Genomic DNA, 27,184 nt, shown 5'->3' on the forward strand with positions numbered 1-27,184 from the left:
AAGGGAGTCACGGAGAGAGTGGTCCCTCCGGAAAGCAGATAAGGGTGGGGAGGGAAAAATGTCTTTGGTGGTGGGGTCGGATTGCAGATGGCGGGAGTGTCGGAGGATGATGCGTTGGATCTGGAGGTTGGTGGGGTGGTACATGAGGACGAGGGGGATTCTGTTTTGGTTGTTATTGCGGGGAGGCGGTGTGAGGGATGAGTTGTGGGAAATGTGGGAGACATGGTCAAGGGCGTTGTCGACCACTGAAGGGGGGAAGTTGCGGTCCTTGAAAAACGAATACATCTGAGATGCTCGGGAGTGGAATGCCTTATCCTGGGAGCAGATGTGGCGGAGGCGAAGGAATTGGGAATAGCGGATGGCATTTTTGCAGGAAGGTGGGTAGAAGGAGGTGTATTCTAGGTTGCTGTGGGAGTCAGTAGGCTTGAAATGGATATCGGTTTCCAGGTGGTTGTCAGAGATGGAAACAGAGAGGTCCAGGAAGGAGAGAGAGGTATCAGAGATGGTCCAGGTGAACTTAAGGTTGGGATGCAAGGTGTTGGTGAAGTGGAGGAACTGTTTGAGCTCCTCGTGGGAGCACGAGGCGGCGCCGATACAGTCATCCATGTAACGGAGGAAGAGGTGGGATTTAGGGCCAGTATAGCTACGGAAGAGGGATTGTTCCGCGTAACCTACAAAGAGGCAGGCGTAGCTTGGGCCCATGCGGGTACCCATGGCTACCCCCTTTGTCAGTGGGAAGTGGGAGGAATTGAAAGAGAAGTTGTTAAGGGTGAGGACGAGTTCAGCTAAGCGGATGAGGGTGTCATTGGAAGGGGACTGGTCGAGCCTGCGGGACAGGAAGAAGCGGAGGGCCTTTAGGCCATCTGCATGGGGAATGCAGGTGTATCGGGACTGGATGTCCATGGTAAAGATGAGGTGTTGGGACCAGGGAATCGGAAGTTTTGGAGGAGGTGGAGGGCATTGGTAGTGAGTTGGAGGAGGTGTATTCTCGGTAGCTGCGGGAGTTGGTAGGCTTGAAATGGATATTGGTTTCCAGGTGGTTGCCCGAGATAGAAACAGAGAGGTCCAGGAAGGAGAGAGAGGTATCAGAGATGGTCCAGGTGAATTTAAGGTTGGGGTGGAAGGTGTTGGTGAAGTGGATGAACTGTTCGAGCTCCTAGTGGGAGCACGACACACGGCGCCGATACAGTCATCGTTGTAACGGAGGAAGAGGTGGGGTTTAGGGCCAGTGTAGCTACGGAAGAGGGATTGTTGCACGTTATCATCCCCAATGGACTACAGTCCACATTTAGGCCTTCCAAATTTGGCCCCAACCGCGACAACCAACGAAGCTCCGCCCACCACCTCCACAGCCAGCAGCTCCAGAGAAGACAGTAGCATCCAGCCCTGCCGGGTCTTCACCATCCCCCCAGACCTCCCCCTTTCTAAGGACGAATGGTCAGTCCTCTGTAAAGGACTCACCTTTATCCCCCTCCACCCTAACATCAATAAATACCGCTCACGCTTGGACGATGTACAGTTTTTCCGCCGCCTCCGCCTCCATACTTCCTTTATCCATCTTCTATCTGCCTCCCCCCTCTCCCTATTCATTTCAGAATCCCCTTCCCCTCCCCCATTTCTGAAGAATGGTCTAGGCCCGAAACGTCAACTTTCCTGCTGCTCTGATGCTGCTTGGCCTGCTGTGTTCATCCAGCTCTACACCTTGTTATCTCAGATTCTCCAGCATCTGCAGTTCCTACTATCTATGAAAAAGGGGACATGGGTTACCTTTCTCCTACTGACCTATACAACAAGAAGCCTGTCAGATTTAAAGTACTGTGGTCAAATTACTATGGGCTCAAACTTGGATATACAAAATTGACTCACAGGTGGAAAAATCAGGCCTGACAGAAAATTAGCCAAACTAAACAGTAGCCATCAGCTGATGGCTACAGAGAACAATGGAAACTAAGATCAAAAAGGATATAAAGGTTCAAGGGGAACCAGTTACAACCAACCTGAGGGTTGTGCAGTGTAGAACTGTCGATCAAACATTTTGACATCTTGACTGCCTGAGTATGTGCACTTTACTCCTTCTGGCATGACAACAGTAAAGAATATTGGCACAACCCCATTGGATGATTTGAACCTAGCTCATGACCTCATTGGCTAAAGGGGTGAGGGGGGGACAAGAACATACACCTGGGAGCTACTCCCACAATGAAGACTCAACCTGGCCCAGCAGCGGAACTCTGACCACCTAGAAAGAGAGAGAGAAGATCCGCCCTGACCCCTGTGGGACCCAACCTCGTGGAAGAGAGCCAGCCCTACATTAGAGAGGAAAGAGATTCCAATGGCCTTGCTTGATCTCGTGAATCTTTGCAGCTGTTATCCTTTCTCAGACAGATAGAACGAGATAAAATGTAACTATCATGGGAATTTGGGAAATGCTCACATAGTGTTTGAAGAAGGAATTGTTTTTTAATAAAATCAAGTTGAACTGCAAATTCTGTGTCCGCCTCACCCACAAGAGTGCTTGGGTAAAGCATTTTTAATATGTAAACTGGTTGAAGTATCTGCAGCATGGACAGCATTTGTGTGCCTGGATGGCTTTTGATTTGAAATGTTTGCATAACTTCTGGAACCTATCTGGAACTCTTGGACATCCAGCTTGAGCCTGCTTTAAAAGGACAGCCACCCCAACTGACAGCCAGGATTCAAGTGGGTGAACAAAGAACAAGAACAAAGAAAATTACAGCACAGGAACAGGCCCTTCAGCCCTCCAAGCTTGCACCGATCTAGATCCTGTATCTAAACCTGTCGCCTATTTTTCAAGGATCTGTATCCCTCTTCTCCCTGCCCATTCATGTATCTGTCGAGATACATCTGAAATGACGCTATCGTGCCCGCCTCTACCACCTCTGCTGGCAACGTGTTCCAGGCACCCACGACCCTCTGCGTAACGAACTTTCTACGCATATCTCCCTTAAACTTTTCCCCTCTCACCTTGAAACCGTGAAGCCTAGTAATTGAGTCCCCCACTCTGGGAAAAAGCTTCTTGCTATCCACCCTGTCTATACCTCTCATGATTTTGTAGACCTCAATCAGGTCCCCCCTCAACCTCCGTCTTTCTAATGTAAATAATCCTAATCTACTCAACCTCTCTTCATAGCTAGCGCCCTCCATACTGGGCAACATCCTGGTGGACCTCCTGTGCACCCTCTCCAAAGCATCCACATCCTTGGCGACCAGAACTGTACACAGGGTACTGGGTGAAGGCTTCCAACCAGTGATTGAGCCTAAATCAAGTGCTTGTAATGTAAGGAGGATAAACAGCCAGAATTAGTACAGGGCTGGGGACCCACAGTAAAGGAAATCTAGCATAGGCTATTACAGGGTCAGGGTCCCGCAGAAAACCAAGACAAGGAAGCCAAATATAGGATCAGACGATCCAATCAGCAAGAAGCCAGATACAGTGGTTGTGGCCCAGTAGGATACAGAGAAGCTCTCGTAGAGTCAGGGAACCTTGAGGTAAGAGATACCGAAATAGATCAGGGACCCAGAATCTCAAAGATGCAAAAAATTGGCTAATGTAGGGTCAAGGACCCATGAAAGAGAGAGCAATAAATTAAAGGAAAACAGTAGGAGAAAGAGCACAGTGCCCAGAGTGGGAGGAGGTACTGAGAAAATAACTTATTAAGAAGTGGCCCAGGTAGGTCAACCATTGCAGTGAGTAATTATTGGGTCTGGATCCCAAGGGACAGAAATGGTGGAGGCGACCTGGGAAGCTGAAGGGAAGCACGCTTTAAACCTCAGCAAATCTATAATGATAGCCAGCTGCATGGAGCAGCTCAGAGGTAGAGAATTAGAGAAGGTGAAGCTAAGCAATGAATTGGAGGAAATGAAGCAGGAACTGGAGAATGTAAGAATCAAAGCAGCAGAGCAGGAGCAGATGAATCAGGTGAACATGGGACACTTGGGACAGTTTCAGATCCGGTGCAGTACTGTGTACCAGGAGGCACAGCATGTGGTCAGCAACTGGGACACTGACCTAAAAGGAATGCAAAAACCTGCAGATTGCACTTAGAGTCCTGCACCAGGCAGGCAAAGAAAACGGAGCCCACACTCTGGGCTATTCTAAATGCCAGCTGAGATTGAAAGATTAATGCCCCAACTTTCTGTGCAAAAGGGAATGATATGCACATTTGGGACAATAGAATCAGATCATGGGATAGACTGGGAGGAAATGGAAGAACAAACTCGTACACTGGCTGAGAGTGACGAAGAACTGGAACCTCCACCACCCATTCTGGAGGGAGTAGATCATTCAGCAGCCCAGGTTCTTACCCTACTCCAATTAAACCAATGACCACAATCTGTCAGAAAGATACCCTTAATTACTTATATATTACAATCCCATTTACAGTGGTGCAATTGGCAGAGATAGCAAAAATAATCACCATGTTTGAGCCTGCAGCTGACCCTCGTGTTACTTGACAAATGCCTGAGCACAGTGAGGCCCCAGCTGAGATTATAATAGGCACATGTACACAGAGAATTTATACCATGGTGAAATTGTGGATTAGACCCACCAAAATGACTGAGGACCCAACAGCACAGGCAGTTCTCATGGAGCACAAGAGTGCATTCGCCAGTCACGAAAACAGGACTGTGTGGTCATCAGTGGGTGAGGTCGTGATAGAGGGCCAAACCCAAAGCCACAACAAGAATACACTTACACTGGCAGGCAGAGTGAGAGGTGGCCAGAGTCATGAGTAGCATGTTAAAGCAAGGAGTCCAACACCCTGTAATGTCTATCAATAACTCACAATTAATCTGGCCGTTTAAAAAACCGGACAGCTCTTGGCGGCTCACAATTGATTGCAAGGAACTAAATAAAACCACCCCAATCATAGCACCGACAGTAGGGACTAGCCCTGAACCCATGACAAGTCTGAGACCACAAGCAAAATATTTCACCATACTGGACATTAATAATATGTTTTGGTTCACTCGACTGACACTACCAATGTAAATTCACCTTCACATTTCAGGGCCAGCAAATCATATGGACCTGCTTGCTGCAGGGTTTACACAATTCTTCATCAATATTTCATCAGACACTGGTTAAAGTTCCAGAGACATTTACCTGACCAACTGTACAGTGTGTAGACTATCACCTCCTGCAGACAGAGACAAGGACAAAATGTTTGACATTGCTAAAGGAGCTGTTAAACCTCCTCACCACTCAACTATTAAAAGTTAACCCCCGGAAGGCACCAGATCATAAGGTCCCAGGTCTTATACTTGGGAACTTCGATAGCTCAGGAGAAACATGAAAAAGAAGGGAAGTGCATCAGGGCCATAAACCATTTGCCCCTCCCCAGGAATGTGAGTTCATTGTGTTCCTTTCTGGGCTTAATGGGACACAGTCAGAACCATATCGATGGTTTTGCCATGAAAACCACCCCACTCTCTGACCCGCGTAAAAGAAATATTCCACGGGAATGGACTGAAACAACACACAACACCATTGCCAAATTAAAACAGGCCCTACTGCTCCTTAGAATTTGCAGCCATAGATGCCACACCGGCAGCCATACCTGTCCAAGAACGGCACTATAAACTCTGACTGGTAACCTGTACCTGCAGACCGTCTCACCAATCGAGCCAGCCTTCTCTATGCGTGAGAAGCACTTGCTAGCCACACTCTTGGCGATAAAACCTTTTGTCCATAACCTTGTCTTGAACTCCCTAACCATTCTGACAGAGCACACCCGCATTCCACTTTTGCAGGATGGCAGGATTAAAGATGTTATGATTAGCCAAACCCACATAGCGGGCTGGACACAAATATTGTAGGGTCACAACATTGTGGTCGTAGGTATCAAAGTGCCCATCTTGTTAACCAACAAAGTGAGCTATGGAGGAGAACCCCATAAGCGTTAGGTAGTGGCAACAAATGTCCCCAAGAGACCATTCGTGCCAAAACAAAATGAGGGAAGATCCTAGGGGACCTGGGCAACAGAAGAGAGAACACCCCCCAAAAAGAAACCACCGCCAGTAACAATATTTGTAGATGTATTCTCTGTGGTGGAGGATGGAAACAGTGAGGAAGGATAAGCAGTTGATAGGGCAAAGTGGCAGTCAGTGCGATGGATTGAGGTGTGTCTACTTCAATGCAAGAAGTGTCAGGAATAAGCGTGACGAACTTAGAGCATGGATCAGTACTGGGGACCACGATGTTGTGGCCATTACGGAGATTTAGATAACACAGGGGCAGGAATGGTTGTTGGATGTTCTAGGGTACAGATGCTTCAAAAGAAATAGGGAGGGAGGTAAAAGAGGTGAGGGAGTGGCATTGTTAATCAGGAATGCTGTCACGGCTGCAGAAAGGGAGGTCGTGGAGGAGGATTTGTCCACTGAGTCAGTATGGGTGGAAGTCAGAAACAGTAAAGGAGCAGTCACTTTATTGGGAGTCTTCTATAGACCCCCCAATAGCAACAGAGACACTCAGGGACAGATTGGGAGACAAATTTTGGAAAGGTACAGAAGTAAAAGGGTTGTTATCATGGGTGACTTCAACTTCCCTAATATAGACTGGAACGTCCTAAGTGCAAATAGTTTGGATGGAGCAGATTTTGTCAGGTGTGTCCAGGAAGGATTTCTGACTCAATATGTAGATAGGCCGACTAGAGAGGAGGCCATATTGGATTTGGTGCTTGGCAACAAATCAGGCCAGGTGTCAGATCTCTCACCGAGAGAGCATTTCAATGATAGTGATCACAACTCCCTGACTTTTACTATAGTCAGTTACAGTGCTATTAGGCAAGAACTACGGAGCACAATTGGGATCAGATGTTCTCAGGGAAATGCACGACAGAAATGTGGAGGTTGTTTAGGGAGCAGTTGCTACAAGTACTGAATAGGTTTGTCCCACTGAGGCAAGGAAAGGATGGTAAGGTGAAGGAACCTTGGATGATAAGACATGTGGAACACCTAGTCAAGAGGAAAAAGGAAGCTTACTTAAGGTTGAGGAAGCAAGGATCAGACAGGGCTCCAGAGGCCTACAAGGTAGCCAGGAAGGAACTGAAGAATGGACTTGGGAGAGCTAGAAAGGGGTATGAGGAAACCTTGGTGGGTAGGATCAAAGAAAACCCCAAGGCGTTCTATGCTTATGTGAGGAACAAGAGGATGGCCAGAGTGAGGGTAGGGCCAATCAGGGACAGTGGAGAGAGCTTGTGCGCAGAGTCAGAGGAGGTTGGGGAGGTCCTTAATGAATACTTTGCTTCAGTATTCACCAGTGAGAGGGACCTTGACACTTGTGACAACAGCATGAAACAGACAGATATGCTCCAAAAGGTTGATTGTAGGAAGGAGGATGTGCTAGAAATTTTGAAAAACATGAGGATAGACAAGTCTGCTGGACCAGACGAGATATACCCAAGGTTGCCACGGGAAGCGAGGGAAGAGATTGCTGCCCCTTTGGCGATGATTTTTGCATCCTCACTGTCCACTGGAGTAGTATCAGAAGATTGGAGGGCGGCAAATGTCATTCCCTTGTTCAAGAAAGAGAATAGGGATAATTCTGGAAATTGCAGACCGGCCAGTCTTACTTCTGTGGTGGGCAAATTATTGGAGTGGATTCTGAGAGATAGTATTTATGATTATTTGGAAAAGCACAGTTTGATTAGAAATAGTCAGCATTGCTTTGTGAGGAGCAGGTCATGCCTCACAAGCCTTATTGAATTCTTTGAGCATGTGACAAAACACATCGATGAAGGTAGAGAAGTGGATGTGTTCTATATGGATTTTAGCACAGCACTTGATAAGGTTCCACATAGTAGGCTCATTCAGAAAGTAAGGAGGCATGGAATTCAGGGAAATTTGACTGTCTGGATACAAAACTGGATGTCCAATAGAAGACAGAGGGTCGTAGTCGATGGAAAATATTCCACCTGGAGCTCGTTGACCAGTGGTGTTCTGCAGGGACCTGTTCTGGGACCTCTGCTCTTTGTGATCTTTATAAATGACTTGGATGAGGAAGTGGAAGGGTGGGTTAGTAAGTTTGCTGATGACATGAAGGTTGGTGGAGTTGTGGATAGTGTGGAGGGCTGTTTTAGGTTGCAGCGGGACATTGACAGGTTGCAGAGCTGGGCAAAGAAGTGACAGGTGGAATTCAACCCAGAAAAGTGTGAAGTGATTTATTTTGGAAGGTTGAGTTTGAATGCAGAATACAGGGTTAATGGCAGGATTCTTGGTACTGTGGAGGAACAGAGGGATCTTGGGGTCCATGTCCATAGATCCCTCAAAGTTGCTACCCAAGTTGATAGGGTTGTAAAGAAGGCGTATGGTGTGTTGGCTTTCATTGGCAGGGGAATTGAGTTTAAGAGCCATGAGGTTATGCTGCAGCTCTATAAAACTCTGGTTAGACCACACTTGGAATATTGTGTTCGGCTCTGGTCACCTCATTATAGGAAAGATGTGGAAGCTTTAGAGAGGGTGCAGAGGAGATTTACCAGAATGCTGCCTGGACTGGAGGGCAGGTCTTATGAGGAAAGGTTGAGGGAGCTAGAGCTTTTTTTATGGAATGAAGAAGGATGAGAGGTGACTTGATAAAGGTGTACAAGATGATGAGAGGCATAGATAAAGTGGATAGACAGAGACTTTTTCCCAGGGTAGAAATGACTATTAGGAGGGAGCATAATTTTAAGGTGATTGGAGGAAGGTATAGGGGAGATGTCAGAGGTAGGTTCTTCACATAGAGAGTGGTGGGCGTGTGGGATACGCTGCCGGCAGTGGTAGTGGAGTCAGATACTTTAGAGACTTCTAAGCGACTCTTGGATAGACACATGGAGGATAGTAAAATGGAGGGTAAGTAGTGTAGATTGATCTTAGTAGGATAATAGGTTGGCACAACGTCGTGGGCCAAAGGGCCTGTACTATGCTGTACTGTTCTATGTTCTGTGTAAAAGACAGAATGTGGTAAGTATATGGCGAACCACAGGGATGAACCGCTGATAGAATTAGTACTGCATCTCCCCAGCAATGTGAGCAGTCAGGCTGCCAAGCTAGCAGCCTTAGCCAATGTGGTCAGCCACCATGAAAATTTCCTCCCACTAGCAGACCTGCAATCAGACTGCATGTATGTCTGCAAAAGTTTAACTGAATTCCTGCCACTGTGTGAAGCTAGAGGATTCTTTTCTGCGAATGGGAAACCATCTGCAACCCCTGCTCAAATTTATTCTTCAAACTGTAGAAGGCATGATGATGGCATCATTAAGGTTAGAGCCAACGAACAATCTTCCCCAACTGGAAACATATTGGCAGACAAACTGGCTAGCACGGCACTCATAAAGGAGGTCCATGGCAGCCCCCCACTCCAGAACAAATGGCAAGGCAAACCATGGTTGAAAATCTGGTACAGACTCAGCCAACAACACTGACTTAAAACATGTACAGAGGGAGCGATGCCTGCCATCTATAGCAAGTGGGAGGACACGTTAACTACTCAGGACAGACTTGTTCTCAAAGATGGATGGTACTTGGCATCAGTCCAGGACGAAAATCAAGTGACTTATCAATGCTACAATGCTCTGGGTCATCAGGGTCAGAAGCTACAGCTGACAGAATTAAAGGATTGTGTTGGTGGCTAGAAATAGGAAAAGATGTAAAGCATTATGTTGAGAATTGTATCAACTGCAATCCATACAAGTATGCCAGTAAAGGAGAGTTAAGGCATACTAGGCCAGCAACAGGACTGTGGACTGACCTTCAAATAGATGATGTCAGCTCCCTACCACCCTGTAAAGGGGGATATAAGTGTATCCTGATCATTCTGGACATTTTTAGTAAATGAGTAAGATTGTTCCCCATTCAAATGAAGAGTGGTCAGTTGCAGCGGATATGTTAACCCAACATGTTTTCACTGGATGAGGTCTTCCCTGAAATATAGATTTGCACCAGAAAACCCATTTCATAGCCTGGGAAATGCAGGCAGTGATGAATGTATTTGGTGTCTGCCAGAGACTCCATAACAATTGCAACAGGATTGCAGAGAGGATAAATCACAACCTTGAAGGGATGCTGTGAAAGGCCGTCCAGTAAAACAACTCAACTTGGAAGGTAGTTTTACTCTTTGACTCCATGCTCATAAGGAATTCACCTTCCAGTTCAATTGGATTCACCCCTTACATTCCAAGGACTGGACTTGACAACGCCACGAGAAAATTGTGAAAATTCTACTAGAAAATGTACAAGCTATACATAAAGCAGTGACCATCAGAATGGGAAAAAGGAAACAGCGAAGCAAGGCGTACTTCGCTACAAAGGTGAACCTGGTAGAATATGATGTAGGGCAGTGGGTGATCTCACAAATTTTCCAACCAGGAACATTCCTGTCCCCCCAGATATTCAGGTCCCCACTCGCTGATGGACAAGGCCAACTTGTTCATGCTCAGAAGTTTGCTAGGTAAAGGAGAAACTGGATCCACATTAATCAGCCCAAAACAACAGCCACTAACACCATGTGTATCTGGAGAAACTGGGGAAAGTGGCCTTTAACCTGAGTCTTGATCCAGACCCTAAACCAGTCATTGATCCAAACCCAGTCTAAAATCCTGAACCAGGACCAGCTCCAGTTACCAATTCTGGGCCAGTCGTAACACCGTCTCTCCGGAGGCCTCAACCTCGGGAACTTAGTCACAGCTGGCCCCACCAATTCCGGCCAGAAGAGGCAGGGCCTCTGCATCTAGCAGCCCTGACGCAAAAGGGATGGTAAGGGACAGTATACCCGACAAAGTGTCCTGGGCGCTGGCTCTATCCCAGAGACATAGACAACCCCTTTAAGAAAGTAGTCATTTCAACGCCCCTACCAAGAGAAAGTGGAGGAGCAAGTCCCCAGCTACCAGAGCCCTCCCACCTGGGAAAGGGACCCGATTCACTCACATGTACACACACACACACACACACACACACACACACACACACCCCACCTCTGATGCTCTGCTAATGTTATCATAAATGTCTGATACTACAGTAGCCTGAATTTGCCAGTCCATCCTGGTCATACAGGGCTACAGCACTATACTGTATGATTGATAGCCATCATCATCGTTTTCATTGTTTGGTCGTTTTTCATCTCATTGTCTAAATTTTAATCATCCGGACCTCTGATGGTGACAACATACCAACCTCCCTTCTGAACCCCATTTTTGATTAATAAATATCAGGCCTGGGTGAGGCCTGACATACATGCAATAGATTGCCAAAAGTGGAAATTTGGAGAATTCAATAAAGCAAATTTTGGGAGGAGTTTGACCAACCATCGGCCAAGACCAGACTGAGTTAGAAATTGTCTCCACAAGTGGAGAAGGTTGAAGAGGTACCTAAACGTGGTCAGATATTATATAAGGATAATAACAGATGCCAATTTGATCCCCTCTCCAGGATAATGACATACAGCCTGTTCGTCTACGTTGTTGGGCAGATTGCTAGGGTGCAATTATTGAAAGTGCTAATAAGGCAACAGTAGACATATCCCAGCCATAGGTGGTTTGCCCACTGGAGGCAGGCAAATGAGAAGATGGTGTTTTATGTATCCCAACAAATCCATGACATTTGGGTGTAACAACTAGCGGGTTGTATATAGAAGGACAAACGGAACTCAGTTTATTGCTACCTAAGCATAGATGCCATGGGTGACTAGTGGGGTCTTTCCACAAAAGGATGTTTGGCTATTTAACCAGAGAAAGGGCTAGAAATTTGGTAGTGGTGACCTGGGATGGTAATGTGAGGAAATTATGTTCTGTGTGAAATTGGAAATGGACCAAAACCAATCAGAAGTGCACCACTACACAGTTGTTTAAGAACTGCCCCAACAACTTCAAAAAGTGGTGGTTTTAAAACACACGAGCACGACCCTGAATGATAATGTACACCACAAATATTACTGTTGGTGTTAGATATATACAGAACCCAGCTGATAGAATGGTGTCCTTCCAAACTTCAGAAATTATATTTGGATTTGTGCCATCAGCTATTAAGATGGAAAATGGATTAATAATGGGGCAGGCCAGACCCAGGCCAACTGGGGCATGGTAAAAGAAATACATTGAATGATTTGGTAACAACTTATGGAGCAGGAATGTCCACAGTCAATTCCATTGATTTGGCTCATTTGGCTAATAAGCTCAGATTTTTAACCAAGAAGGTTAAATGGACTTTGGATAAAACTTATTTGGACCGTTGTTAAGATGCCAAGGGGGCAATAAAAGAAAATCAGGTAGACCAAGACCTGGTAATGGTGCTAGAAGGGCACGCCAGGATCATAAACAAGATCATCCGGGGGAGATAGATGATGATATTAGGCAGCAGAATAGGACCCTATGCAGCATTTATGGCCAGTGGATGATCAAGCAGTTGAGCGAGAACATTGAGCCAGGGTAAGCAAGGACAGGACCCGAGCAGAAAGAACACTTACTCTGTGGGAAGAAATGCCCAGTATTTCAAATTGTCAATTATAGCAGCTGACTAAGGTCTGGTTTAAAAGAAGTTGTTGGAAAAGCTCAGCAGGTCTGGCAGCATCTGTGAAGAAAGGGTCACCAGACTCGAAATGTTAACTCTGATTTTTCTTCACAGATGCTGCCAGACCTGCTGAGCTTTTCCAGCAACTTCTGTTTTCGTTCTTGATTTACAGCATCTGTGGTTCTTTCAGTTTTTATTAAGGTCTGGTTTAATGACAATTTTAGGGGGATCCAGGAAAGGCCATAGGGATGGTACTGAGGATCTTGATCATAACACCAAATCAAATGAGTTACAAGTCTTCAAGGTGGAAAATGTTGGCATTATCCAAAACAGAATTTGCATAGAATACAATGGAATCTTTCCATATGCTGTTGAGAAAAAATAAAAGCTCATAAAAGCTCTGGATAAACGTCAGTAAACAATAGAAGTAATTGTGTGCCCCAACCAAGTATATTCAAATGAACTTGCCTTGCATGGTTTTTGGACAAATGCTATTCTAAATTATACTGCAGAGATCAGGAGCCTGAACATAGACATCACCAGGGTGGCACATAGTGGGAAGGAGCATGCTTCATTACAGCTTCCCTAAAACTGACATCATTCCCCACCACACGGACAGCTGAAACCCTTAGAGATGTCTCTGTCACTTATGGATTCAACTATCTCAACAGCCTTTTCACTGGCCCCAAATCCTTGTCCCCTCTTAGCCTCCTTTCCTCTGCCTTTTTGTTGACTATCACTGGCATGATATGCCTCAGGGTGTATTATATTTAAATTCCTTGCCCTAAGCTACATTTCCCTCCCCAATCTTACTTCCTCTCAATCTGTCAAAGTTTCACCAGCCTAAAGTTGTCTCCTAAAAGTACTTCTTCTGTAATTCAGGCCCTCCTGTTTACATCCCCCCTCAATTCCCTTTCATTCTTTAGCTCTAAGCAGAACAGAGTTGTTCCTCTCAAGGAATCCTGGTCGTGACTCAATACAATATTCATTCCCACCGTCCTTCCCTTCACAAAGACAGCTGCACCTTGAGAGCATCAGGCTAGAAAATAGCTTTCATTGCTCAGACCTAGGAGTATAGGAGTTGGGACGTCACATTGAGGTAGTACAGGATGATGGTGAGGCCTCTTCTGGAGTCCTGTGTGCAGTTCTAATTGCCCTGTTACAGGAAGGATATTAAACTTGAGAGGGTTCAGAAAAGATTTACCAGAATGTTGTTGGGAATGGAGAGTTTGAGATAAAAAAATAGACTGGAAAGGCTGGGACTTTTTTCACTGGAGTGTAGGAGTTGATGGGTGACTTTATTGAGATTTATAAAATCATGAGGGGCATAGATAAGGTGAACGGCAAGGGTCTTTTCCCAAGGGCAGATGGGTTCAAAACTAGAGGGCATATTTTTAAGGTGAGAGGAGTAAGACTTAAAAAGGACATGAGGGGCAACTTTTTTTACACAGAGTGGTTCGTATGTGGAATGAACCACCACAGAAAGTGGCGGATGTGGGCACAGTTACATTTAAAAGACATTTGGATAAATTCATGAATAAAAATATTGAGAGGGATATAGGCCAAGTACAGGCAGGTTGGACTATTTTAATTTGGGAACATGGCTGACATGAATTGATTGGACTGAAGGGTCTGTTTCCATGCTGTTTGCTGTATGACTGGAAACAAACTTCCATGCTTCTGTTGCTAAACTAACTGTTGCAAACATGGGTTCCCAAAGTAGAGTGTTCACAGATTTATAGCTTTGGGATGTTTCAGAAACAAGATTGGTGGCAGAACTGTGCTCCCATTGACTTGCAGATCTGTATTCCCCAACGCTAATACAATGGGAAGCATGTATAATTACTGTCACTCACCATTTACATTTACATGGTGCAACCCCAACACCTATCGAATGCTTGAGTTGTACAGATTGAGGTTTGGGTCCTTAGTGTGTTCTGAATGAAAACAGCGGCTAGGATGTCCTGCAAGGGGTGGGGGAAGCAATAATTGACCTGTAATTGAACAATACAATGTAAGTGCAGGTGTCAGGTGAGGACAGGGTGCGGGGAAAAAGTAATTCCAAGTAATTGAAGTATTTGAGCTTTGGGCTGTAATGTGCTGTACTGCCAACATTCACTTCTGAAATAACTCCACGAAGCTTGGTATCCCCTCATTAAATCACCTTTTATTTACATGTGCATAGGACATGACACTGACCTAGCTAGCTCAGAGCTGGCTCCTAGAGTGAGCAAAACCCCTGACACTCCTGCTTACAACTGCCAGGCATGACTCCCTAACTGGACCAGGGTAACAGACCCAATCAGGGAACTCATATTCTATGAGCTCCACCTAGCTGACCATGTTCCAATCACCACAACTTTGAAGGCTAATATGACAGTAATGTACATTTGGGAACAGCAATGCCTCAATGTTTACTGAAGAAGAAAATCAGGAGGGCGAAAAGGGGGCATGAGATGGCTTTGGTTAAGAAGATTAGGGTGCATCCAAAGAGATTCTTTAAGTATGTTAAAGAAAAAAGAATAACCAGAGAGAGAATAGAACCCTCAAGGACCAAAGTAGACATGTATGTGTGGAACTACAAGAGATGGCGATGTCCTCAATGAATAATTCTCCTCTTTGTTTACTGTGGAGAAAGACATGAAGACTTGGAAACTTGGGGAAGTTAGTGGTGATATCTTGGGGACAGTCCATATCACAGTATGGGAGGTGTTGGAAGTATTAGAATGTACGAAGGTGGATAAATCTCCTGGTTCGGACCAGATATATCCAAGAACCCTGCAAGAGGCTAGGGAAGAAATTGTGGGGTCCTGGCTGATATACTTGCATCATCGTTAGCCACAGTCCGTAAGACTGGTTGGTAATGAATGTTATGCCCTTACTCAAGAAGCGCTGCAAAGAAAAGCCTAGGAATTATAAACCAGTAAGCTTAACATCTGTGGTAGGTAAGTTACTTGAGAAGATTCTGAGGGATAAGACATACGTGCATTTGGAAAGACAGGGTTTGATTAGGAGTAGTCTGCATGGCTTTGTGTGTGGGAGATCATACCTCACAAATTTGTTAGAGTTCTTTAATGAAGTGATCAGGAAGGTTGATGAGGGCAGGGCAGTAGACACAGTCTATATGGATTTGTAAGGCCTTTGATAAGGTTCCACATGGTAGGCTGCTCTGGAAGGTTAGATCACGTAGAGTCCAAGGAGAGCTGGCAAATTGGATACACATTTGGGTTGATGGGAGGAAGCAGAGGCTACTACTGGAAGAATGCTTGTCTGATTGGAGACCTGTGATTAGTGGTGTGCCTCAGGGATCGGTGCTGGTCCCATTGCTGTTTGTTATCTATATCGATGATTTGGATGAGAATGTACAAGGCATGATTAGTAAGTTGGCGGATGACACTAAAATAGGCGGTATCGTGGACAGTGAGGAAGGTTATCAGAAATTACAGCAGGATCTTGATCAGCTGGTGAAGTGGGCTGAGAAATGGCAAATGGAGTTTAATGTAGATAAGTATGAGATTGCATTTTGGATCATGGTGAATGGTAAGGCCTTAAGGAGTGTAGTGGAAGAGAGGGACCTTGGAGTTCAGGTGCACGGTTCTCTGAAAGTGGAGTCACAGGTATACAGGGGAGTGAAGAAGGCTTTCGGCACACTGGCCTTCATCAGTCAGGGTATTAAGCATAGAAGTTGGGAAGTTATGGGAAGTTATGATGCAGTTATACATGATGTTGGTGAGGCCGCACTTGGAGTATTGTGAGATAACAAGGTGTAGAGCTGGATGAACACAGCAGGCCAAGCAGCATCAGCGGAGCAGGAAAGCTGACGTTTCGGGCCTAGATCATTCAGAACATTGAGATCCTTCAAAACTAACCTTTCTTTGTACATGCCTACAGAACCGGATCATCCCCAATGGACCACAGTCCACATTTAGGCCTTCCCAATTTGGCCCCAACCGCGACAATGTCTACATTCAGAACATTGAGATCCTTCAAAAATTAGCTTTCCTGCTCCTCTGATGCTGCTTGGCCTGCTGTGTTCATCCAGCTCTACACCTTGTTATTCTCAGATTCTCCAGCATCTGCAGTTCCTACTATCTCTGAAACAACTTGGAGTATTGTGTTCAGTTTTGTTCACCTTGCTTCAGGAAGGATGTTATTAAACTGGAAAGAGTGCAGAAGAACTTTATAAGGATGTTGCCAGGACTCAAGGGACTGAGTTATAGGAAAAGTTGGACAAGCCAGGACCTTTTTCTTCAGAGCGTAGGAGACTGAGGGAGGATGTTATAGAAGTGTATAAGATCATGAGAGGCATTGATAGGCTAAGTTCATTCAGTCTTTTTCCCAGGGTTAGGGAATTGAGGACGAGAGGATATCAATTTAAGGTAACAGGGGAAAGAATACATGGGAACCTGAGGGGCAACTTTTTTACACAGAGAGTGGTATGCATATGCAGTAAGCTGCCAGTGTAAGTGGTTGAGGTGGGTACGTTAACAACATCTAAAAGGCATTTGGACAAATAAATGGATAGAAAATGTTTGGAAGGATGTGGGCCAAGTGTGGGGAAATGGGCTTAGCATGGATTGACATTTTGGTCGGCACGGACCAGTTTGGGCCAAAGGGCCTGTCTCCTTGTTGTAGGACTCTGTGACTCTATGACTGTGTCTTAAGGAGAAGACATTTAAAAGATGCAGAACAATTAAATGCAACGGATTCTCAAAATTTACCAACTCCAGCTGTTAAAGTGGTGGAAAAAAAGCCATGTTACGTCTAATAACCTTCACACTCTCTTTAATAGATTCCAAGCCTGAAAAACCTTCAAACCCCAAACAGATCTGGGCAGAGGTTGATATGCCTGAGGGGTCAGAGTTTGAGGATATCTGGGATCCAAGAAAACAGCCTGAGTAAGTAATTGAGGTATTTGAGCTTTGGGCTTCTGTGTTAACAGAGAGCATACAGTTTGCTCCATGCAACACCACTCATGTCAATATTAGGACTCAGCATTCAAAGCATTCCTCAGTTCTGCTCTACCTTTCAGGATGATTATGGTTGATCAAGGAGCTCAATATATCAATCCTGCCCTCCCCTCCATATACCTTTAGCCCCAAGAACTATACCTTCTTGAAAACACAATGTTTTAGTCTCAGCCACTTTCTATTGTAGTGAATTCCACAGGCTCACCACTCTCTGGGTGAAGAAGTTTCTCCTCATTTCACTCCTATAAGATTTATCACTTTCCCTTAAACAGTGACCTCTGGTTCTGGACTCCCTGACCATCGGGAATATTCCTCCTGTATCTAACCTGTCTAGTCCTATTTGAATTTTATATGTTTCTATGAGATCCCCCTTCACTCTCCTAAATGCATTCCTAACCTACTCAACTCTCCTTATCTGTCAGTCCTGCCATCCCAGGAATCAATTTAGAAAACTAAACTGAACCAGGTAATGAACCAGGCCAGGTGTTAGATTTGAAGGTAGATGAGCACTTTGGTGATAGTGACCACAATTCGGTTACGTTTACTTTAGAGATGGAAAGGGATAGGTATATACCGCAGGGCAAGAGTTATAGCTGGGGGAAAGGCAATTATGAGGCGGTTAGGCAAGATTTAGGATGTATAGGATGGAGAAGGAAACTGCAGGGGCTGGGCACAATTGAAATGTGGAGCTTGTTCAAGGAACAGCTACTGCGTGTCCTTGAGAAGTATGTACCTATCAGGCAGGGAGGAAGTGGTCAAGCGAGGGAACCATCATTTACTAAAGAAGTTGAATCTCTTGTCAAGAGGAAGAAGGAGGCTTATGTAGAGATGAGGCGTGAAGGCTCAGTTAGGGCGCTTGAGAGTTACAAGTTAGCCAGGAAGGACCTAAAGAGAGAGCTAAGAAGAGCCAGGAGGGGACATGACAAGTCTTTAGCAAGTAGGATCAAGGAAAACCCTAAAGCTTTCTATAGGTATGTCAGGAATAAAAGAGTAAGGTTAGGGCCAGTCAAGGATAGTAGTGGGAAGTTGTGCGTGGAGTCCGAAGAGATAGGAGAGGTGCTAAATGAATATTTTTCGTCAGTATTCACACAGGAAAAAGACAATGTTGTCGAGGAGAATACTGAGATACAGGCTATTAGACTAGACGGGATTGAGGTTCATAAGGAGGAGGTGTTAGCAATTCTGGAAGGTGTGAAAATAGATAAGTCCCCTGGGCCGGACGGGATTTATCCTAGGATTCTCTGGGAAGCGAAGGAGGAGATTGCAGAGCCTTTGGCTTTGATCTGTATGTCGTCATTGTCTACAGGAATAGTGCCAGAAGACTGGAGAATAGCAAATGTTGTCCCCTTGTTCAAGAAGGGGAGTAGAGACAACCCTGGTAATTATAGACCAGTGAGCCCTACTTCGGTTGTGGATAAAGTGTTGGAAAGGATTATAAGAGATAGGATTTATAATCATCTAGAAAGGAATAATTTGATTAGGGATAGTCAACACAGTTTTGTGAAGGGTAGGTCGTGCCTCACAAACCTTATTGAGTTCTTTGAGAAGGTGACCAAACAGGTGGATGAGGGTAAAGCGGTTGATGTGGTATATATGGATTTCAGTAAAGCGTTTGATAAGGTTCCCCACGGTAAGCTATTGCAGAAAATACGGAGGCATGGGATTAAGGGTGATTTAGCGGTTTGGATCAGAAATTGGCTAGCTGTAAGAAGACAGAGGGTGGTGGTTGATGGGAGATGTTCATCCTGGAGTTCAGTTACCAGTGGTGTACCACAAGGATCTGTTTTGGGGCCACTGCTGTTTGTCATTTTTATAAATGACCTGGATGAGGGCGTAGAAGGATGGGTTAGTAAATTTGCAGATGACACTAAAGTCGGTGGAGTTGTGGATAGTGCGGAAGGATGTTGCAGGTTACAGAGGGACATAGATAAGCTGCAGAGCTGGGCTGAGAGGTGGCAAATGGAGTTTAATGTGGAAAAGTGTGAGGTGATTCACTTTGGAAGGAGTAACAGGAATACAGAGTACTGGGCTAATGGTAAGATTCTTGGTAGTGTGGATGAGCAGAGAGATCTCGGTGTCCATCTGCATAGATCACTGAAAGTTGCCACCCAGATTGATAGGGTTGTTAAGAAGGCGTACAGTGTGTTAGGTTTTATTGGTAGAGGGATTGAGTTTCGGAGCCATGAGGTCATGTTGCAGCTGTACAAAACTCTGGTGCGGCCGCACTTGGAGTATTGTGTACAGTTCTGGTCGCCGCATTATAGGAAGGATGTGGAAGCATTGGTAAGGGTGCAGAGGAGATTTACCAGGATGTTACCTGGTATGGAGGGAAGGTCTTATGAGGAAAGGCTGAGGGACTTGAGGCTGTTTTCGTTAGAGAGAAGAAGGTTAAGAGGTGACTTAATAGAGACATACAAGATGATCAGAGGATTAGATAGGGTGGACAGTGGGAGCCTTTTTCCTCGGATGGTGATGGCTAGCACAAGGGGACATAGCTTTAAATTGTGGGGTGATAGATATAGGACAGATGTCAGAGTTAGGTTCTTTACTCAGAGAATAGTAAGGGCGTGGAATGCCCTGCCTGCAATAGTAGTAGACTCGCCCACTTTAAGGGCATTTAAATGGTGATTAGATAAACATATGGATGATAATGGAATAGTGTAGGTTAGATGGGCTTCAGATTGGTTTCACAGGTCGGCGAAACATCGAGGGCCAAAGGGCCTGTACTGCGCTGTAATGTTCTATATTCTATGTTCTATGTTCTAAAACCTGTGCTGTACTCTGTCTTATAGTAACAGCATTCTTCCTCGGATAAGGAGATCAAAACTGCACACAATATTTCAGATGAGGCCTCACCAATGCCCTGTATAATTGCAACAACACATCCTTGTTGCTGTACTCGAATCCTCTCGCTAAGATGGCCAAGATAGAAGACAGAGAGTAGTGGTAGTCAGTTGTTTTTCAAACTGGAGGCTTGTGACCAGCGGTGAGCCACAGGGATCGGTGGTGCGTCCACTGTTATTTGTCATTTATTTAAATGATTTGGATGAGAATTTAGGAAGAATGCTTACTAAGTTTGTGGATGACACTGGCATCATGGTGGTATAGTGGACAACGAAGAAGATTATCTGGGAATACAGCGAGATCTTGATCAACTGGACCAGTGGGCCGAGGAATGGCAGATGGAGTTTAATTTAGATAAACGCAAGTTGTTGCATTTTGTAGATCAAGCCACGGCAGGACTTACACAATCAATGGTAGGGCCCTGGAGAGTGTTATAGAACAAAGAGATCAAGAGGTACAGGTTCATAGCTCCTTGAAAGTGGAGTCACATTTAGACAGCGTGGTGAAGAAGGCTTTCGACATGCTTGCTTTCATTGGACAGAGCATTGAGTATAGGAGTTGGACATCTTATTGCAGCTGTGACATTGGTAAGGTCACATTTGGAGTACTGCATGTAGTTCTGGTCGCCCTACTATAGAAAGGATATTATTAAACTAGTAAGAGTACAGAGAAGAAATACTCGGATGCTACCTGCACAGGAAGGTTTGAGTTATAAGGAGAGGCTGGGTATGCTGGGTTTTTTTTTCCCTGGAGCTTAGGAGACTGAGGGGTGAACTTATATGTGTCTATAAAATCATGAGTGACGTAGAAAAGGTAGATAACCAACAGCTTTTCCTCATGGTAGGGGAGTCTAAAACTAGACGGCATAGGTTTAAGGGCATAGGTTTAAGGTGAGAGGGAAGAGATACAAAAGGGTCCAGAAGGGCAATTTTTTCACAGGGCGGTGAGTGTCTGCAATGGGCTGCCAGAGGTAGTGGTGGAGGCGAGTACAATGTTGTCTTTTAAGAAACTTTTTAATAGATACATGGATGGGATAGATGTGGAGGTATATTGAGCAAAGGCAGGCAAATGTGACAAGATTAATTGTGAAAACTGGGCGGCATGGACAAGGTGGGCTGAAGGGCCTGTTTCCATGATGTAAACCTCTATGACTATATGACAGTGATTCCTAAGTGGTCTCCTATAAAATTCTTGATAATGGATTCTAGTATCTTTCCCATTACTGATGTCAGATTTGCTGGCCTATATGTCCTGTTTTCTCCCTACCTTCCTTTTTAAATAGTGGCAATAAACATTAGCTACCCTCCAAAGTATAGGAATTTTCCACAGTCTATAGAATCTTGAAAGGTGACCATCAATGCATCCACTGTTTCTAGGGCCACTACTTGAAGTGCTCTGGGATGTAGAATTTCAGACCCTGGGAATTTATCAGCCTTCAATCCCATAGGTTTCTCCTGCACCATTTCTCTACTTATACTGATTTACTTCAGTTCCTCCCTCTAACTAAACTCTGCGTTCTCCATCGTTTCTGGTACATTATTCATCTCCTCCTTTGTTAAGACTGACTGCGATAACTAATTTGTTTGAAGTGGATCATTGTTAATCTCTACTTGATATAGAGTTATACAGCGTAGAAACAGATCCTTTGGTCCAACTCATCCATGCTGTCCAAGTTTCCAAAAGTTTGGCCCACATCCCTCTCAACCTTTCATATTTATGTACCTGTCAAAATGATTTTTAAATGTTGTGACTGTACCTACAACGATTACTTCCTCTGGCAGTTGATTCCATATACGAATCACGCTCAGCAGGAAGAAATTGCCCCATATGTCCTTTTTAAAACTTTCTCCTCTCACCTTAAAAATATGCCCTGTAGTTTTGAACTCCCCTACACAAGGAAAAAGACCTTTGCCATTAATCTTATCTATGCCCCTCATGATATAAACCTCAATAAGGTCACCCCTCAAACTCCTACGCTCCAGTGAAAAATGTTCCAGCCTATCCAGCCTCTCCTTATAACTCAAACCTTCCAGTCTCGGCAACATTCTTGTAATTTTTTTCTGAACATTCTCCAATTTAATAATATCCTTTCTATAGCAGAGTGACCTGAACTGTACACAGCAATCCAAAAGTGGCCTCAACAATGTCCTGTACAACCACACATGACAATTGACTCCGACACTCAATGGTCTGAGCAATGACAGCAAGCATGCTAAATGCCTTCTTAACCACCCAGTCTACCTGTGAAGCAACTTTCAGGAAACTATGTATTTGAACCTCGAGATCTCTCTCTTCGACAACACTACTCTCCTTAAAATAATCTCTCAGAATCCAAACAAGTTCATATTCCCTGTTCTGTCCTATTAATATATTATACCTGGTGATTATAAGACAAAAAGCTTATTAAAGCCAGATTAAAATCCTGTAGTACCCAGCAACTGTTCCTATAAGCATTATATATTATCCATTCAGTCATTTTATCACAGTCCCCAACATAGGAACAAGGAAACACCATTTAGCTCGTCAAGCCAATCATGGCTCATCGACAACCAGATACTGTATACTCTCCTTTACCCAATATTTCTCACTGTTTTTGGCTTGCCAAAGTCCATCTCTTTTAGATTTCGGAAAGATTCAAGAGATTGCACTTGTTCTTCTTGGAGCAGGCAGGATTAAGAGGTGACCTTACTGAGGTGTTCAACATTATGAAAAATTCTGTCAGGGTAAAGAAAGAAATTCTACTTCCACGTATGTCAGTAACTAGGGGTCACAATTTTAAGAATGTCAGCAAGAGAGCTGGGAATGCTATGAGTTCTTAGGATTTGGAATGCGCTGTCTGGGAGAGTGGTGGAGGCAGATTCCGCAAGAGGTTTCAAAAGAGAGCTGGATGTATATTTGAAAGGGATGAAGTTAAGGGACGACAGGATTTGGCTGGAGAGTGAGAGTAGCTGGGTGGCTCTTTAAGGAGCTGGTACAAATGTGATGGGTTGAATGCCTCCTTCCGTCCGGTAAAATTCTATGATTCTGTGATTTTTAACATTATCAGCATCAACAGCTAATTGCAGAAAACAATTCCAAACTTCTCCCACTCTGTGCACATACGAATGTTTTCAAATTTAAGTCCTGAAAGGATTTGCCTCAAATTTGTAATCTATGTTATCTCGTTTATTTAGATATGAAAAAAGGCTGGATAGACTGGGTTTGTTTTCACTGGAATGCAGGAGGTTGAGTGGTGACCTGATAGAAGTTTATAAGATTGTGAATGGCATGGATAGAATGGAAAGTATGAGGCTTTTTCCCAGGATAGAGGGGTCAATTACTAGGGGACACAGGTTCAAGGTGCAGCAGTGGGAGGGGGAGGTCTAAAAGAGATATGCGAGGCAAGTTTTTCACACAAAGGGTGGTAAGTCCCTGGAACGTGCTGGCAAAGGAGGTGATGGAAGCAGACAAAATAGCAGCATTCAAGAAACACCTGAACAAATACATGAATAGGGACACGGATCCTGCAAGTGAAGACAGTTTTAGTGTGGAATGGCAAAATGTGTTGGCGCAGGCTTGGAGGGCCGAAGGGCCTGTTCTTGTGCTGTGTTGTTGTTTGTTCTTCGTCCTAGACTCCTCAACCAGCAAAACTAATTTATCTCTATCTACCCTGCTGATTCTATTTAATAACGTGAAAACTTTGAACTAATCTTCGCTTAATCTTCCAAGTTATGCAAGACCTGCAAAACAAGGCTTCAACAAAGTCAAAACCCTTCAGTTTGGGAAAAGCCACATAAAGCTATATGTATAAACACAGACTGGGAACTGAAATACAAATTTTGTCAAGAGTCTAGTCTTGAGAACATTCTCAGCAAGCTTTCTCCTCCTAAATGCTGGGTTGCTCAATCTGTGCTGAGTGCCTTTGAATGGGTGGCCAGAGCACCCTAATAGGACAATTAGAAACAATCTATTGCATGTTCCCTAGGTAATAGAATGCAGTAGGTTCACAGGCAGTCTGTCTTTGATATATTTTTGAAGGAATACTGGGACATGATTCTCAAGTTGTCCTAAAACCTGCTTTCTTAAGGACACCAAGACTGATTGTGAATTTTATCTCCTGAGTTGCAAAGCCAAGATTATATGTGATGGGCTCAATGTTATGTGAAGAATAAACACTCTGCCTGAAATCCTCTTGTAATAACGTCTACATCTATCATTGAAGAAAACATTTTCCTAACTTGCAGTCATGTTTCATGATAAAGACATTATTTAAGATGAAAATTTCAAATATTATAACTTCTTTCCTTGAGTCTAGGTGTGTCTAATTGCATGCCCATTGGAGTTATATCATGTAGTAGCTCTGGAAGATGTCAACTTGTCAACTACAACTCAACAATCAATGCTGATATATGCTTTTAATTCACGTGACAGCTTTTTGAAAACCTTTTTATTCCAATATAGTGAAGTTTTAGTACAAATAATATTTTTCAAATATTTTTCAATTTTAACCAATTCCATCATCTCACTCCCATGCCATCCCTGTCCCATTCCTTCCATCCCTCTTAATCAGTCCGATTTATTGTTCTAATAGATCACACATTTTATTTTTTGAGAAAACATAAATGGACGTGGAACTTAGACTGCCGAAATGGCAGGCGAGCTTTGCAACTTAAGAAATCAAGTGCTGCACATTGTTAAGCTGTGCAATGCAACATTGATCTAGGGAAGCAGTAAGATCGAGAATTCGAGACTGAGCAACATACAGAATCTTTCCAGTTAAGGGAATTCTGCCTGACACCAGCTCCTTGAGTGATTGTGCTGCAGAATGTTATAAAGTTATAAGTGTCAGGATAGCCGAAGAAAGCCTGCAAACTGAAAGCATCCATCCCTGCCTCTCTCTCTCCCTGTAGAAAGAAAACAGAAAAACCAAGGAAGCTTATTAAAGAATTTTAATATGACCATCACCTTACAAACAACAATGTGTCATCATTGCAAAAGTCAAAAGGACTGTGAGAAAAATAACTTTCTAGCTTGTGGTCTGGTCTTCTAATTCTCAGTATTTTGTTTACCCTGTCCGTAGTCCTTTAATATCTCTGTCTTTATTAACCATGTTTGATTTCATAGAGTCCCTATAGTGTGGGAGCAGGCCATTCAGCCCACCAATGCCCCTCTGAAGAGCATCCCATCCAGATTCACCCCTTTACCCTTGCATTTCCCATGGCTAACCCACCTAGCCTGCACACCCCTGGACAATTTAGCTTGTTCAATCCACCTAACTTGCACATCTTTGGACTGTGAGAGGAAATAGTGCAGACATGGGGAGAACATGTAAACTCCACACAGACAGTCACCCAAAGCTGGAATCAAACTCAGGACGCTGGTGCTGTGAGGCAGCAGTGCTAACCACTGAGCCACCATTCTGCCTTTTGCATGTGAGAGTATTTGAGGTTTTGAAGGGGAAAAGTTTAGATTACACAGTAATAGACTAATTGCTTACAATAAATAAAGTTCTTTTGCTGCTACTGACAAAACCTGTGAATTACTTTGACCTGAGTAATAGTCAGTTAGGTAATCTCGTCATTTAAATGGATTGGCCAGGCTAAATTGCCCATAATATCCAGGGATGTGCAGGCTAGGTGTATTAGCTATGCGAAATGCAGGGTTACAGGGATAGGGTAAGGGGGATCAGTCTGGGTGGGCTGCTCTTCGGAGGGTCAGTGTGGACTCGATAGGCTGAATGGCGTGTTTCCACAATTTGATCCTCAGTCAGCAGTGCTAATTCTCTCCTCCTACCATTTTTCCTATAAGATCCTGTTGACTTAAGAATCTGCAATATTCATTTCCATTCCTGACCATGTTGCAACCATGTCTCAGTAACACGTACCCCATGTCACATTCTGAATTGAAATTGTATCTGTCATTCAATACTAGCATGAATTTAGCTACTTGCGACAGATATTCCACCTACATGTTAACATGAGGGTATTTGTTTTATTAACCTTCCTCTTTGTAAGTTGAGATTGTGGCCATTTGTCTTTGATTATTATGCTTGACTTCATTTGGTCAGTCACATGTTTTGGAAGAGTGAATTTATAATTTAAGTTTTGTTGCATTCTGCACTTTGTTTTCACATATGTAAGTGTTCGTGTGAGTTACTGGCTCCTTCTGTCTTTAGATATGAGATTTTGTTCAAACAACAAGTTGGCACAGAAGATGTGTTTCTCGGCATGAGCAGAAAGGATAACTCCACAGCCTGCTGTGAAGACATGGTGGTGAGTATTGGGAATGCATGTTTAAATGTAAGAACTATGTAAAAAAACTGTAGGATATTGAATGGTTTGTATACACACTCGATGAACAAGGGTTTTATGAAGAAATGTCATCAACTGTTTAATGTGGTATATGCCACCTGCTGATTACATGAAAGTCAAGTGGCTTTGGAGAAAGCTTTCAAGGGGACAGAAAATGGGTTTATGGCTTTTAATTATGGGAAAACCTGATTTGGAAAACCTACATGGGCTTTCTGGACTTCCTGTTTGACAGACCTGAGTAGTTAATAAGGAAAACACTCCAGAAACTGCAAGTCTCCATCCTCCCAGTAGAAGTTTATGGGAAGTTGATAAAATTTCCAAATATTGGTAATTCTGACTACTTTATACTCTCTGAAAAGCTGAACTGTGGCCACTTCTTGATTTCAAATTGTTCTGAAGATTTTATATCAATCAATGACTGTCTGCATTTCCATTTTGTCAACAGGAACCTGGAGGACCAATGAGAAATCATCACGTTCTATACTTTGTTTTGTGACTCTTGGCCAACTGGAATATTTTTCCCCTTTTGGCCTCTTTTCTAAAGCACCTACTCTGAAGAGGCTGTTGTATTTTTGC

At 44.0% G+C, this 27,184-nt stretch overlaps 1 protein-coding gene across 1 annotated transcript in view; it reads left to right on the plus strand.

Moving 5' to 3' along the window:
- dnaaf6 (dynein axonemal assembly factor 6) overlaps nt 1-27,184 on the plus strand; it is a 63,679-nt gene that overhangs the window by 27,811 nt on the left and 8,684 nt on the right. Inside the window, exons 4-5 of the mRNA XM_048605103.1 lie at nt 17,297-17,402; nt 26,473-26,569. Coding sequence (XP_048461060.1) covers nt 17,297-17,402; nt 26,473-26,569 — 203 coding nt within the window. The remainder of the gene's footprint in view (nt 1-17,296; nt 17,403-26,472; nt 26,570-27,184) is intronic.

The sequence above is a fragment of the Rhincodon typus genome, chromosome 14, assembly GCF_021869965.1.
Source record: "Rhincodon typus isolate 14 chromosome 14, sRhiTyp1.1, whole genome shotgun sequence".
Classification (NCBI taxonomy): domain Eukaryota; kingdom Metazoa; phylum Chordata; class Chondrichthyes; order Orectolobiformes; family Rhincodontidae; genus Rhincodon; species Rhincodon typus.